Genomic DNA, 16,680 nt, shown 5'->3' with positions numbered 1-16,680 from the left:
CAAGGCAATTTGATTCACCTCTACCAATAACAATAGCAGACCAGATCTTCGGTTGCTTGTGAAGTCCCCTGGGATTAGAAACTGGTTCCACTTGCACTGTACCTAAAGGCCAGCTATCCTTTCTTTCTTTCTTTTTTTAGATGTATTTATTTATTTATTTTAGAGAGGAGGGGAAGGGGCAGAGGAAGAGGGAGAAAGAGTCTTAAGCAGACGCTGCGCTAAGCACACAGCCCGACTTGGGCTCAATCTCATGACCCTGAAATCACAACTTGAGAGGAAACCAAGAGTCGGATGCTTAACTGACTGCACCACCCAGCCCTGAAGCTACCCTTTCTGAATGTTTGTGAGATGACAAACCTAAATAAAACCCTCTAGATAGTTATACCCATATAGTGGACTATTGCCAGCTTCTTGCTTTACTCTTACAACACCCTTATTCCCATTCCTGTCCATAGCCTGATCCATATACAACACCCTCATTCCCATTCCTTTCTTCCTTCCATCCAGCTATACGTGGGGGATGATCCATGTAAGAACGTGGCTTCCATTCTCATTCTATGTTCTGCAATCTCAGAATTGCCATTCGGATCCACCTGGACAAGTTCATCTGCTATGTCTCTTTGGAGTTTTTGTTGTTGTTGTTGTTGTTGTTATTAAGGAAGTTCCATGCCCAGCACAGAGCCCAAACAGGGTCTGATCTCATGACCCTGAGATCAAGACCTGAGCCAAGAACAACAGTCAGAAGTGAGCCACCAAGGTGCCCCTTTGGATTTCTTTTTGGACTGTTAATTACCCTATGGGCACTGCTCCTGCTAGACTTGACTTTGAACTGTCAGGATCCCCATGGACACTGCTTTCTCTGGAGCTGGTTTTAGGATATCAACTTCCCAATGGTTACTACTGCTTTGCCCAGTCCTTTCCCTTAGGTCTCTGGACACCTGGCTCTTCAAGACCTGTTCCTGAATTGACTCATGTATTCCACGCACCCCGCCCCGCTGGATGAATTGTGCCAATCCATCAGAATACCACTGTGGGTTGGGCTAATGATACTGACAGATGTGCAGATCAGATCAAGCTATGAAGATTAGGCCAAGAGATAAACGTCTTCCATAACATAACCAAAACCTTCTAACAGATTCCCTTAAATCCAGCAAGCCCAAACTGTTCTCTTGGCTTTCTCCCACAAAGTCGGGTGCCTGGTTTAGAACTGGGTCTTAGACCCTTGGCATATGCCTAATAGGAGTCTTCCTAGTTTTTCCCTTTATCAAAGTTTGCCAATCCCAATCACCTTTAACCTGGGTGGCAAGCGTTATCCATCCCAATTAGTATTTTTAATGATGTTGAGACATCGCAAAGTAGAATATAATTTTTAAAGTTCTAATTGACATAATATTGTATTAGTTTCAGGTGTACAATGATTTGATATTTGTAGATACTGCAAAATGATCACCACAATAAGTCTAATTAACATCTATTACCATACAGTTAACAACATTTTTTTCTTGTGATGAGAACTTTTAAGATCCACTTTCTTAGCAACTGTAGCATTACATATGCAATATAATATTAACTTCAGTCACTATGCTGTACATTATATCCCAATGATGTATTCATTTTATAACTGGAAGTTTGTACCTTTTTACCCCCTTCACACATTTTGCCATATTGTAAATTTTTAAACTTTATATTTTTCTGCTCCCTAAATACCCACGCAAATAGGCCGTGAGCACCCCACTCAGATGACCAGGTTCCCTAAGTGTTAAGACTGGTTCCTGCCTCAAGTGTTCCCCTTTGCCCTCCCTGAATATGTCTTATCAACATTCAAATGTATCAACAACTATGTATCTCCCACCTATTCTTGTGTTCTCCATTCTGACCCCAAATAAAAGTACTTTCCCATGGATACTCACCTTCTGTGCTTACCTTCTTGGCTGAGCTCGCTCACTAGGTGCCCGCACTGAGCAGCCCCTCATGGGGTAAGTTGACTCCTGGTATTATAATCCTGTGGGTTTTGACAAATGTATCATGACATATATCCAATCTTATAGTAGTACACAGCATAATTTTTGAGACATGCTGCTCCAAAACTCCTTTGTACTGCACCTCTTCATCTCTCCCTCCACCCTCTCCCGGGCAATCACCAATCTTCTTACTCTTTCTGTAATTTTGCCTTTTACAAAATCTCATATATTTGGACTCATATAATTTGAAGCCTTTTCAGATTGGCTTCTTTCACTTAGTAATATGTAATATGTCTTTCTCATAGCTCATTTCTTTTTAAAAGCTATTATTTTGTGGCTTTTTTAAAAGATTTTATTTATTTATTTGACAGAGAGAGATCACAAGTAGGCAGAGAGGCAGGCAGAGAGAGAGAGAGGAGGAAGCAGGCTCCCTGCTGAGCAGAGAGCCCGACGGGGGACTCGATCCCAGGACCCTGAGATCATGACCCTAGCCGAAGGCTCAACCCACTGAGCCACCCAGGCGCCCCTATTTTGTGGCTTTTTAAAAAAAGATTTTATTTGGGGCACCTGGGTGGCTAAGTGGTAAAGCCTCTGCCTTCAGCTCAGGTCATGATCCCAGGGTCCTGGGATCGAGCCCCGCATCAGGCTCTCTCCCTGCTCCGGAGGGAGCCCGCTTCCCTTCCTCTTTCTCTGCCTGCCTCTCTGCCTACTTGTGATCTCTGTCTGTCAAATAAATAAATAAATAAAGTCTTTAAAAATAATAATAATAGGGGCGCCTGGGTGGCTCAGTGGGTTAAGCCGCTGCCTTCGGCTCAGGTCATGATCTCGGAGTCCTAGGATCGAGTCCCACATCGGGCTCTCTGCTCAGCAGGGAGCCTGCCTCCTCCTCTCTGCCTGCCTCTCTGCCTGCTTGTGATCTCTCTCTGTCAAATAAATAAATAAAATCTTTAAAATAATAATAATAATAATAATAATAATAATAATAAAGATTTTATTTACTTATTTGACAGAGAGATAGAGTGCACAGGTAGGCAGTGTGGCAGCCAGAGGGAGAGGGAGAAGCAGGCTCTCCACTGAGCAGGCAGCCCGATTCAGGGCTCTATCCCAGTACTCTGAGACCATGACCTGAGCCGAAAGCAGAGGCTTAACCCACTGAGCCACCCAGGTGCCCCTAAAAGCTATTATTCTGGATAATTAGTTTGGATGTTCTTAAATTTGCAGTTTAATTTAATGAAAACTCACATTTCTACCTTATTGGGTCTACTCATGTAAGAAGCACTTGTATCTCTTAATCATTCACATTTTCATTTATAGCTTGTGAAATGTATGTAAATATATTGCCATAGGATTTTCTTTCTTTTTCCCCTCAACATTAAAACGTTTGTGTGGGGGCGCCTGGGTGACTCAGTCGGTTAAAGCCTCTGCCTTCGCCTCAGGTCACGATCCCAGGGTCCTGGGACCAAGGCCCGCATCAGGCTCTCTGCTCAGCAGGGAGCCTGCTTCCTACTCTCTCTCTGCCTGCCTCTCTACTTGTGATCTCTGTCAAATAAATAAATAAATAAATAAAATCTTTTAAAAAATATAAAAAATAAAACGTTTGTGTGTTTGCAAAACGGAATTTCCCCTTCATATAGCCCACCTGCGGCTGGCAGATAAGCAGACCTGTTCCAGTATTTGCAAACCACCCCCGTGGCTAGTCCTCGCAGGGACATCGAAGGGTCTACCAGCCCTCAAACTTTCACACCCGCACCTGAGATCTGAGCACGGCCCACCATGCCAGCCCGCGATCACTCCCGCAGCCCTGGAGCGACCACCTGCGGACTAAAGGGAGAAGAGGACCCTCCCCGCGCACTTCCAACGGGTGAAGCAGGGCCCTGGGCCTTCCTCGCGTCGGCGCCCGAGCCTCCGGAGCCGGAGCCGGTGGACTACAAGCCCCAGAAGGCCACGCGGCCTGACCGCGTCTCCTAGGTAATCGAGCTGTGCCTGCCGCGAACCGCGCCCACCCCACTGCGAGGCTGGTGGACCGACTGCGGCCCCAGCGCGCCCCCGCTGCCGGGAGGCCTGTGGGCACCTGTCCCAGCGCCCTGGCGCGAGGTGAACGGGGGTCGGGGCCGGCGCCCGAATCTGTCCCGCGGCAGAGCGGGGCGGCGGGACGAGCGGGCGCGACGTCGAGGCGGGAAGGGCGGGCGGGTCCAGGAGGCCGCGCGCAGGGTCTGCTGGAGTGACGCCGGCGGTGCGGCAGGTCAGGCCGGAGGTTCCGCTCAAGGGTGAGGCTGCGCGCGCGGACTGTCGGGTTGTCTGGTCTGGGGCTCCCTGGGGGCGCTCTCCGCCGTCCGCGTCCCCGGAGGCCGACCTAGCCGGGAGAAGCCCCAGCACGCGCGAAGCTCCCCGGGCCCTTCTGGCAAGGACAGGGGCCCCGCGGCTTCCACTGGCCATTGTCCTCCGGTTGCCTTGGTTGTTTCCTCAGTGGAAGGGTCCCGCTGTTAGGCAGGTCACGTAAACCTGGTCCAAGCTTCTCGGCCAGGGCCGGGATCTTCTGCCGCTTTTGCACTTCTCTTGGCCTTCGGTACTTCCACGCCGACGATCTCGCTTTGGGGGCCTTGTCTGCAGGCGCAGGTGGAAGTGTTTCATGGCTTCTCTCCACAGCCTAGGCCCGTCGCGTGCCTTCCTGTCCCAGTTGTCTACATTAGCCCTTACCCCAGGCGGTAGCCACAGGGGACTTTGTAAACGCAGAATCATTCTGTCCTTCCTGATCAGAGCTGCTTGGGGGTTCCCAGAGCGCCGAAAGTATCATTCCAATGATACGCTGCAAGGGAAACACAGCTTTCTCACGTGGTTTTGGAAATGAAGATGTCCAGAATTAGGGTGTTTGTAACTGGGCTATTTATAGCATGACCTTACAAGACTTGCTTACATGCACTTACACACAGTGCATGGGAAAGAGCCCCTCGCTGCCCTGGGTTTGGGTCTTTGCCCCTTAACACGGCACTGGAAGATCCACTGAGCCATATGGCAGGCCCTGCCCAGTTCATCCCAAATTCCAAAGGACTAAACTCACAGCCTCCCAGATCAGCTGGTTTACTCACTGGACAATTATAACATCCAGTAAATAAACCAGGGCAAGTTCAGCATGAGGAAGTTCTTGAGCTTTGAGGTTTACTTTTCCAATTATTCAAAATTCAGATCAATCTCACCCATTATTCCCTCTACATGCTCTAATAAATCCACACTCCCAAGTTCTTCCCTTTGGCTTGGTTTGTCTTCTCTGGACTGTTAGGACTCTTCTATTGTCCTAATAACATGGGAGACTGAGTCTGGTTCGGCCTAATGCTGGTTCAGCCTTTCATTCAACAGGCATTTGTTGAGACCTTGCTGTGTGCCAGACACTGCTCCAGGTCCTGGTGCTAGAACACTGAACAAGTGAAAAGCCTTGCTCTGTCAAGCTTGTATCTTGTAAGAGTGATGCAGGCAATAAAAAAAAAAAACCAAGTTGGTTATATAGCATGCTTGAAGTTGATAGATGTTAAGAGTATTTAGACTAGAAGAGTAGAACTGGTAAAGCAATCAAGAATGGGCCATTTTATTTTATTTTATTAATTTAATTTAATTTAATTTAAATAAATTTTATTTATTTTTTTAAAAGATTTTATTTATTTATTTGACAGACAGAGATCACAAGTAGGCAGAGAGAGAGGAGGAAGCAGGCTCCCTTCTGAGCAGAGAGCCCAATGCAGGGCTTGATCCGAGGAATGGGATCATGTCCCAAGCTAAAGGCAGAGAGAGGCTTTAACCCACTGAGCCACCCAGGCACCCTGGCTCTGCCATTTTAAATAGAACTTCTTGGACTTGGACTTGCCTGTGCTGTGCTGTGTGCTGCTCCTGTGCGGAAGTTGAAAGAATGAGGGAAGGTATAACGTGACGTGGTCTCCAGTATCGTTCCACAGACCTCATGTTGAGACAATCGTGGACAATTGAGATTGCAGTTCTCGTTCCTATATGCCCAATGGGCACCTACCTGAGATAAACCCAGGTATAACTTGAGGCAAAAGATCAGAAATACCAGAAACTGCTAGAATGACCTGGATTGATACCTGATTTGAACTAGTATGCTGGACTGGGTGGCTAGAGCAGGAGAGAGAGCTGAGCTGCGATAATAACACAACGAACTTCTGGAGTTTGCTCTTGCTTTTTCCCTGCCTTTGCCTTGTAACAGTGTCTGTGCCCCCAGCTGCAGTAACCCAATCTCTATTCCAGGCTTCCTGAAGAGTGGGATCAAGGCAAGGCTGTGCTTATGAGTAGTGGAGAAACAAAGACCACATTACCTCAGGCAAGTGCTTGTCTGTACCGCCTCCTCAAAGCTTGGGGATGGCAAATCACATTCCAAGGACTCTTACCTCATGAGGTGAGGAATCATTGACCATCAGCTTTCTGATGCCTTGACCTCCCCTTCCAAGATCCATTCTCCCCACCCCTGAACTATTTATAGGGACCAGAATCTGATCCCATCACATGTATGCATAATAACTGATGGAGTAACTGATGGCCCCAGAGGAAATACACTTAACTGGCCAAAGTAATAAGCAGTTTTCTGAGCATTAACAATTTCAGGAAAAAACACACACTGCATTACAGATTCCATCAGAAGCAGATATATTAGAACAGATGGACCAAAATTTTAAATTAGTCTATTAAATACATTTAAAGAAATAAGGCATGGTATTAGCAACAGGAAATGAGAATGCTAACACATACATATATATAAAGACATACCAAATATAAATATTAGGTATGTAAAACAATTATTGAAATGAAGACACAGTAGAGGAAATAAATAGCAAAATGGACAGCTGATAAAGACATTAGCAAACTGGAAGAGCAACCTGAGGAAATGTCCAGAAAAAAGGAAAAGGAGTTAGAGAACATAAAAGAAAGGCCAAGAAATATAGACAATAGACATAAAATGTGCTAACATTTGAATAACAGGAGTCCTAAAAGAGAAATATTTTAAATCAAAAGGATGAAATTTTAAAAAATAAAGACATAAATTTCCATAAAGTGTTTAACACATGTCCCAGAATATGTCACTCAAAATTCTTTTATTATACTATTACATTTATAAAAATGTATAATATTTGTATATTGGTCTATGCTAATAATAACTATTACAATTACTAATGTGGTTTACCTTGTTTTTACTACAGACATAACACCATTTATACACAAGGCTACTCAAGACAAAGTCAGACACATAGGAATTTGACTTTGGAAATAAGTAAAACATTTGCCAATTTAACTCTCTGTGGGATGATTTATTGCCTCCTACTTCTTTCTTCTTCTTTTAATCATAAATGAGAAGGGAGGCAGTTACTCCCTGGTAAACAAGGAAAATTAAAAAGAGGGAAATAAATGTTAAAACCTTAGAAAGGAAATACCAAGGCGTAGAATCAGAAGATGGACTTGTCTGGAAATACTTGATTGCTTCCCAAGGAAGTGGGCTAGAGTTGGTGAGCAGAGCACGCTGGTGGATTAGCGCCATGAGTGGATATAAGTGGCTGTGCCTGCACATAACTGTAAAAGATGTAGAAAAGACATAGAAAAAGAACAGTGGAAGTTCAGAAAAACTAAGCCCACTATGTGCTATAAGAGTCTTTTTTAATAAGATTTTTTTTAAAAGATTATTTATTTGAGAGAGGTAACAGGAGTGGGATGAGAGGCAGAGGAGAAGCAGACTCCCCACTGAAAAGGGAATCAGACACAGGGCTTGATCCCAGCACTCCTGGATCATGACCTGAGCTGAAGGCAGATGCTTAACCCAACTGAGCCACCCAGGCGCCCCATAAGATTTTTAAAAAGTTTTGTTTATTTGAGAGAGAGAACAAGAAAGCAAGCACAAGTGGGGAGAGGAAGAAGCAGACTCTCTGCTGAGTGGGGAGCCCGCCATGGTACTCAACCCCAGGACCCTGAGATCATGACCTGAGGCAAACACAGATGCTTAACTAATTGAGCCATCTAGGTAAGATGGCTTAAGACCCCCAGAAGGGTCTTAATCAAGGAGGTTTAACAAAAATCCAGGCAGAAAGAGCCTGATGCTGTAGACAGGCCTGGCTCGTTCCGTTTTCTATATATACCAATCCTTGTGCAAGCCTCCCTATCATCATTCTGCTTCTTTCATTTCTGTTACCATTTGTCACTCAAACAAAAGTAAGGCTTTATTCATTGGCCTCAGATTTAAGCATATCACAGGCTTTTTAAAAATGACCTCTCATCTCTTGTGATGGTCTTTGAAATCCTTATTTTCTTCTCCCTATGCTTATATCCTCATGCAAAAATGTTTTGTTGTTCCTGTTCTTAAAAAAAAAAAAAAGAGTATCATACAAAGACAAATTTCCCAGAATGTAAAACATTAAAGACATCAGATTAAAAGTCCCACAGACCGTGTCTTAATAACTTAAAAATATATTAACACAAAACTCAGCTATTCCACTCCTAGGTGTTTACCCAAGATAAATGAAAACTTGCATATACAAAAGCCTTGTAGAATAATGTCTATAGCAGCTAGATTTATAATAGCCGAGAACTGGAAATGACCTGATGTTCATCAACAGGTGAATAGGTTAAGTAATGGTAGCACAATAACATAATGGAATGCTATCAGCAAAAAAAAAAAAAAAAAAAAAAAAAACACCCCAAAAAAGTAAACCACAGGTACATGCTACATTATGGATGAGACTCCAAAAACCCCCATGATGTTGAGCAAAAAATCTGGACACAAAGGTAAATGTATGACTAGAATACGTGATTCCATTTATATGAAAGTCTAAAAGACAATTCTAATATGTAGTGACAGAGCAGACCGGTGGTTGCCCAGGGCTTGGGGGAGTGAGGTCGGGTAGAGATGAACTGTAGAGACATAAAGTAACTTTCTGGACAACTGAAAATACTGTTTTGATTGTAGTAGTGGTTACAAGAGAGTGTATGTGTGTATATATATACATCTATATGTATATATATATGATTTTATTTATGTGTTTGACAGATCACAAGGAGGCAGAGAGGCAGGCAGAGAGGGAAGGGGAAGCAGGCTCCCTGCTGAGCAGAGAGCCCGATGCAGGGCTCGATCCCAGGACCCCGACACCATGACCCGAGCTGAAGGAGGCTCAACCCACTGAGCCACCCAGGCACGCCAAGAATGTATATATTTTCAACACTCCTCAAACTGTAGCCCCCAAAGTAAAAGTCCTTAGCATACCAGTGGTGTTTGAAGCCTGGAGACCAAATGAGACTATCAGAGGTATAAACAGGTAGAAGTCAGGGTGCCCTGACAATAATGGGTAAGAGAAGTGGGAAGTAAACATCCAAGGTGGCCCAAAATGAAGGCTAGAATCAGGAGGGAAGTCCGGAGAGCCAGCTGAAAAACATGTTTTAAGGAGGAAATGATCCATTATCTATAATGCTATTTCAAGAAAAAAAACCAGAATTGACCACTAGGTTTGGCAATGTGGAAGACATCTGGCAGTGAGGTAGCTTTGGAGAGAGTTCAAGAAAGAATGGAAAATAAGTAGGGACAGTAAGAAAACACAACTCTTAAAAAATTTGCTTTCTACAACAAAGCAGATTATGCAGGAGCTACAAGGGAAAGTGGTACTGGGAGGTTTTCCCTTTTTTTTTTTTTTCTCCTAAAGCATGTTTGCATGTTGGTGGGAATAATCCAGTACACAGGGAAGACCTGATGATATATGAGACAGGGGAAGCTGCTGGAACAATGCCCTTAAGTAGTAGGGAGAGACAGGCTCTGGAGCCAGCCCAGTGAGTTCATATACAGGTGTCTCTGGGAAAGCATGGACACTGTGGAAGGTAGGTAGATGTCACGGCAGGCTTCTGCAGATTGCTTCTGTTCGCTCAGCAAAATAGGAAGCAAAGTCATCTGCTGGCACTGAGCATGAGGGAAGGTTAAGTCAAGGGACTATTGGAAGCTTGATACCAAATAGCCAACCAGCTTAGGTAACAGGAGGTGAAGGTATTCCAGGCACTAGTAATGGAATAGTCCTACTGGTTGACAAAACCATGTGCAGAGGGGCCAAAGACCTGAGATCAGGACATGGGAAGATCATCTAGACGGATGATGGAACCAGGGTGTTATGGTGGAGGTGGCTCTGGATGCAGTGAGACAGGTGCTGAAATCTTTGATATGTGGATGAGTGACCCATTAGATGACTGCAATGAAGGAAAGTAGGAGTGATGGTCTCTTGTTCCAAGAAAACAGAGGTAAGTTTTAGAGAGAAGGGAGGAACAATCTAGAAGGAACAAATGAGAAAAGTGGGAGGGAAAGGAGCCACCTTAAGAGATACTGCATAGGTGAGATCCCAGCTTCAATCATAGCAGGAAGGTGAGAGGGGAGAACTCATGGCTGAGTAAGAGTTCCACGTGGGCCCAACACAAGATTCCAGAGCTGACGAGGAGTTGAAGATAAGGTCAAGAGGGCAATGAACTGAGCTATACATGGGTTAGAATAAGGGAGGCGAGGGGGCCTGGGAGTCCTGACATCCAAACCACACTGTGCACATAAGGCTGTATGATAGGTGGTAGAAATGTGGGGATCCTTCCAGGAGGAAGCAAAAGTCTGAAACTTTCTCTTGATTTGTGATATGGGCTGGGCCACAAGAGGTACTTTTAGAAAAAAAAATTTAAAGACTATTAAGCTGGGGAATAGACAATAATTTGTCAAGATGTTTGCATAATATTGGATATGAATTATGAGATCCTTTGGGGTCCCTAAATCAGAGAAACTGGATTTGCTCCAAGTGTATTACATCGGGTATTAAAATACCATACCCATGTAGTGACAATATGACTTGATACATACTGCTTTCTCTAACAGAGATGCTGCTAATTCTATTCTAAAGGTCTTTGCACAAATCATGTAAGAAATCCATTCAGTTAGTTTACTCTTGTAACATTTATTGGGAGACCACTCTGCATTAAGCCCTGAGAGGTAGGGAAACAGGTGTGACATACCTATGTGAGTTCCAGCTACAGGCGTCAGATGGTGAACACAGCCTCCCCACACCAGTAGGCCACTTTCTCAACCAACGGGAAGGTCATGGGCCCTGCAAGAACTAGATGAACCTTTTGCATCCTAGATTTCCAACCCATAACCTTGACACCTATCCAAGAATTGCTGGCCTCTAATTATAGCCCTACTTTAGGAAAATACAGGAAATATTTGTAAATGGGAGAGAAGGGACCTAAATCCTCTTAACCATCTTGCCTTCTTTCCATTAGGAGCCACTCTTCATGCTAATGAATTGGTGAGCTTCCTTCCCTTTGAAGTCCCCCTATCAAGCAGTCTTCTCAGCTGGAGAAGAAAGAACACTTTGAGGGAGTGCATTTGAACAATCTGAGGGAGACCTTGAGAAATAGTGCTCCCATGTGCAACAGTGTCTCTTGCTGTGTGTGCCGTGAGTGCCACTTTAAACCCATCAAGCGACATTCCTCAGCATTGCCCATACCTCCGGTGAGTCTCCCAGCCATTGCTGTGCTGTAATCCTCAGGGTTGTGGGTAGTGAAATCCTAGGGAACCCAAGTCCCAGAAAATGCACTGATTCTGAATGTCTAATCCAGATTTCATATTCCAAAGGAAGTGTAGCTCTCATGTTACCAGAAATCATTCAGGAAAGAGAGCAAGGTAACTTTCTCATTGTTCCATGGTTTCTGGGTTTTTATTATTAAATATCTATCATAGAAAACTGAACAAAAGAAAAAAAAAAATAAAAGGTCACTGGAGAGACAGCATAACATAGCAGTTAAAAACATGACTCTGAAGCCAAAAATCTCAATTCCATTTCTTAATAGCTGTGTGTCCTTAAGTGGGTTTCTCAACATCTCTGCCCCAATTTCTCCATTTATAAAATTGGGATAATAAAGGTATCTATCTCATAGAATTAAGGAGACTGAACAAGTTAATATTTGAAAAGCATTTAAAACAAAGCCTAGCACATGATAAGTGCTGTATGTGTTTATAAAACTTTTTAAAAAATCTTAAGTTAACAAGGTTAATTTCTCCATGGGTCCTTCCAGTCTCTATCCAGATGGTATACATTTTTTAAGATGTTATGATATGTATGTACAATTTTGCATTCTTTCATTCCTTAACATTATGTATACTGAAGCAGTGTCCACAATTATAACCTTTAGTGATTGCCTAAAACAAATTACAAATGAATTGTCCAACGATGCAATCGTAAGTGAACCATGGACACTGACATACTGGGTCATAAACTGTCACCTCTTGTTCCACCATCAGTCTCACACTTCTAGGTAATAATCTTTCCACCATTAGTAATCTCATTTACTAATCTTTTCTAAGGTTAATCTTGATCAATAGTAAATATCCCGTTCAATATTATTTTTTCTTAAATTCAGATTTAGTATTTCATATTCTGTTCCTTAAAGGGCACCCACATCCTCCCTTTACAACAGCAAAATCTATACTTCCACTAAGTTTCCTATCCATCATTCCAGCTTGATGCAAAACAGTGTACTGTCTTTGAAAAACTTTTCCCAGAATAAGGTTTTCCCCTCAACAATGCACTCAGATCCACGAATAGCTGAAATCTCTTGCGAAAAGAAGTCTCATTCCCTACATTCATGTTCCGTAAATAGGATTCCTGGTGGACCATTAGGGGAGTTTGGAGTTTTCTTCACTGCAATTATCTGATGTTAAATAAAGGCTACATAACTGCTGAAAAGCTTTTTCCAGTCTTTTCTTTCATAGGTTTCTTCTAAGAAGATATGTTCTATTGAGTAGTAAGTCTTCCTGGATTCTTACTAAAAAATTTCCCCTCTTAGTTCATAGGGTTCTTTTTTCTTTTTCAATGTGTTACCAAATGTACAATAAAAGAAAGATCTATCAATTCAATTCACAGTTTCTCTTCACTATGATTTCTCTGATGTTGAAGTAGGGCCGAGTGACCACTAAAGGCTTTTCCACAGTCACTGCATATAAAGCGTTTCTCTCCACTATGCATTCTCTGATGAATAATAAGAGAAGAATTCTTACAGAAAGCTTTCTCACAATGATTACATTTGTAGGGTTTTTCTCCAGTATGGTTCCTAAGATGTACAATCAGGGAAGAACTCTCATTAAATGCCTTCCCACATTCATTACATCTGTATGGTTTCTCTCCAGTATGAGTTCTCCGATGTGCAATAAGGTGAGAGCTACAGTTAAAAGATCTTTCACATTGATTACATTTATAGGGTTTCTCACCAGTGTGAATTCTCCGATGAGCAACAAGGTGACAGCTCTGGCTGAAGGATTTCCCACATTTATTACACTCATAGGGCTTTTCTCCAGTATGAGTCCTTTGATGTCTAACAAGGTGAGCCATCTGGCTGCAGGATTTTCCACATTTATTACATTCATAAGGCTTGATTCCAGAATGAATTATTTCATGTTTAGTAAGGGCTGAGCGTTCTCTGAATGCTTTGCCACATTCCTGACAGTTATAGGGTTTCTCTCCTGTGTGAGTTCTCTGATGTGCAATAAGATGGGAGCTCCAGCTGAAGGATTTTCCACATTCCGTACATTTGTATGGTTTTGCTCCAGAGTGAGTTCTTTCATGTTTACTAAGGGCAGAGTAATCCCTGAAAGCTTTTTCACATTCATCGCATTTAAAGGGCTTCTCTCCAGTATGCATTCTCATATGGGCAATAAGATGGGAGCTCCAGCTGAAAGACTTCCCACATTCAGTACATTCAAAAGGTTTTTCTCCAGTATGAGTTCTCTGATGTCCAATAAGATGGGAGTTCCAGTTGAAAGATTTCCCACATTCGTTACATACATAAGGTTTCTCTCCTGTATGAATTCTTTTATGTACAATTAGATGAGAATTCCAGCTGAAGGCTTTTCCACATTTATTACATTCATAGGGCTTTATTCCAGTGTGAGTCCGCTCATGTTTAGTAAGGGCTGAACGATTCCTAAACACTTTTCCACATTTATCACATTCATAGGGTTTCTCTCCAGTATGTGTTTTCTTATGCTGGATAAGGTAAGAGCTCCAGATAAAAGATGTCCCACATTCATTATATTCATAGGGTTTCTCTGAGGTATAAGTGCTTGTATGTTGAGTAAGGAATGAGTCATACCCGAAGACTTTCTCCCATTCATTGTATTTATAGGCTTTCTCTACAGTACCAATTTTCTGATGTTCCATAAATGATGAAAAATAAAAGATATTCTCATATTCTTTGTAATCATACTGGTTTTCTCCAATATGAAGTTGTGGATGTTCATTATATGATGGGCTCTGGTTAAAGATTTGATGGCATTCCTTATATTCATAGAGTTTTTCTCCTGTATGCATTCCCTTACGATCACCAAAATGTAGTATATGATTGAAAGATTTAACAGCATCAGGACATTTGAGAAGATTATCTCCAGTTGGTATCTTTTCAGGCTGAATAGGCTGTATGGACTGGTGGCAGGCTTTGTCATAATCAAGATTTCCACAGGTAATCTTATCTGCATACATTATGGCTGAGTTGCACCGCCAGCTTTCAGCATTTGTACCAGGCTTATAGAAATGTTCTATTTGAGAAACTCTCTGAGATGGAACAAAGTTTAAGTTCTGGCTATACTCTGCTCCAAGTTCACAGAATTCAGAACCTCTTTGAGACAGTACTTGCTTTTGCATGAAGACCATTTGCCTCATAGCTGTACTCTGATTCATGTGATACATTTCTAATTGGTCTTTACATCCTAAGACTTCTAACCGGGAGAACAAAGGATCATCCCATATGTATCTTTCCAACTTCATGCTATGGGATTGTTCTTCCTCGAAAACGCTTTGTGTTGGGATCAATGCTTTGCTTTCAAGATTTCTCATCCACTCTGAAAAAATGGGGGGGAAAAAAAAGCGATGAGAGCACAAAGAAAAAAATTCTAAGAACACAATAGGAAAAGTGAGATTTACTGTCCACATTATTGAAAAGGCAAATGTGGACTTATTTTCAAACAGATGTGTAACACAAAGAAAGACTAATAGGGAAGAGGAGGATAATGAAAAGTGAACAACAAAGAGAATGTTAACCAGAGTTAAATGTGTACTGGATACTAGTAAAAACCATTTAAAGGGTATTTTCCTATGGAAAGGAAGACCAGAATAAGGGTGTGTGGTAAAGAGTTAACCTCATGGGGCGCCTGGGTGGCTCAGTGGATTAAAGCCTCTGCCTTTGGCTCAGGTCATGATCCCAGTGTCCTGCGAACGAGCCTCGCATAGGGCTCTCTGCTCAGCGGGGAGCCTGCTTCCTCCTCTCTGCCTGCCTCTCTGCCTACTTGTAATCTCTGTCTGTCAAATAAATAAATAAAATCTTAAAAAAAAAAAAAAAAAAAGGAGTTAACCTCATGGGGCACCTGGGTGACTAGGTCGGTTAAACGTCTGCCCTCAGCACAGGTTATGATCTCAGAGTTCTGGGACCAAGCCCCACGTTGGGCACTCTGGTCAGTGGGGAGCCTACTTCTCCCTTTCATTCCCACTCCTGCTCTCTATCTCTGTCTCTCTCTCAAATAAGTAAATATTAAAAAAAAAAAAAAAAAAAGTTAACTGCATACATGAGTTAGTCAAACTTTGCACATTTCCACAAAGGCCTGTTTCATGACTAGCCTTTGGCCAGCTACAGAAACTGAGGTCTTAGAATGGTCTAGGTGTGCTCTACACGCTTGAGGTCTTCAAGCATGCTATTTCAGTATCACTAAATAGTTCGTACAAATGTCATTTGCTTTCTTTCTGGGAAACACCTGCTTTCTTTCTGGGGATGTGGAGTTTCAGTGACTGCAATCAGTCCTGCAGGCGCTGTGTACCCAAATGTCCAATCCCCAGTGAACACCCTGGACTCCTAAGCTCAGGCAAGCTTCCCAAGTAGATGACACTTCATACATGTTGTCACAACTCACTGCTGAAGGAAGTAAATGTGTCCTTTGCAACTCCACTGGAAAAGGACTATTACGAGTTTGCACTTGGTCTCCTCCAGAATTGGTTCTTGTGTTTTTTCCCTTTGCTAACATTGCTTTTGTATCCTTTCACCATAATAAACCATTACTCTAAATATTATGACTTTTGAGTTCTCTGAGTCCTTCTAGGGAATGACTGAACCTAAAGGTGATCTGGGGGTCCCTGACAAAGGACAAAGTGAGTACTAGTAAGGTGAAAAAATAAGAAATAACTTGCTTAAAAAATACGTAAGTGGGGCACCTGGGTGGCTCAGTAGGTTAAGCCGCTGCCTTCGGCTCGGGTCATGATCTCAGAGTCCTGGGATCGAGTCCCGCATCGGGCTCTCTGCTCAGCGGGGAGCCTGCTTCCTCCTCTCTCTCTGCCTGCCTCTCTGCCTACTTGTGATCTCTCTCTGTCAAATAAATAAATAAAATCTTTAAAAAAAAAAAAAATACGTAAGTAACCACACCTTCAACTAATGTCTATTTTTATTTTTTTAAAGGTTTTATTAATTTATTTTATTTATTTCAGAGAGAGAGAGAGAGAGATCATAAGTAGGCAGAGAGGCAGGCAGAGAGAGAAGGGGAAGCAGGCTCCCTGCTGAGCAGAGAGCCCGATGTGGGGCTCGATCCCAGGACTCTGAGACCATGACCTGAGCGGAAGGCAGAGGCTTAACCCACTGAGCCACCCAGGTGCCCCTTAACTAATGTTTAAATGATTCAAGT

At 42.8% G+C, this 16,680-nt stretch overlaps 1 protein-coding gene and 1 long non-coding RNA gene across 6 annotated transcripts in view; one reads left to right on the top strand and one right to left on the bottom strand.

Moving 5' to 3' along the window:
• Nucleotides 1-3,953: 3,953 nt before the first annotated feature.
• On the top strand, nt 3,954-11,216 carry LOC309852662. The gene is made up of 2 exons (XR_014305323.1): nt 3,954-4,228; nt 6,216-11,216. It is a non-coding gene; the product is annotated as an uncharacterized lncRNA (long non-coding RNA).
• The window catches only part of ZNF606 (zinc finger protein 606), a 24,503-nt gene continuing 18,721 nt past the window's right edge, over nt 10,899-16,680 (bottom strand). For all 5 annotated transcript variants that reach the window (XR_014305250.1, XR_014305251.1, XM_082709469.1 and 2 more), the window contains one exon: nt 10,899-14,856. Coding sequence is in view for 1 of the 5 variants with exons in the window: in XM_082709468.1 (XP_082565594.1) it covers nt 12,881-14,856 (1,976 nt within the window). In the remaining 4 variants the exon portion in view is untranslated. The remainder of the gene's footprint in view (nt 14,857-16,680) is intronic.

This window comes from Mustela nivalis (assembly GCF_964662115.1).
Source record: "Mustela nivalis genome assembly, chromosome: 18".
NCBI lineage: Eukaryota > Metazoa > Chordata > Mammalia > Carnivora > Mustelidae > Mustela > Mustela nivalis.
Note: the sequence above shows the minus strand (reverse complement) of the source record. Positions and strands in the feature narration are given on the sequence as shown.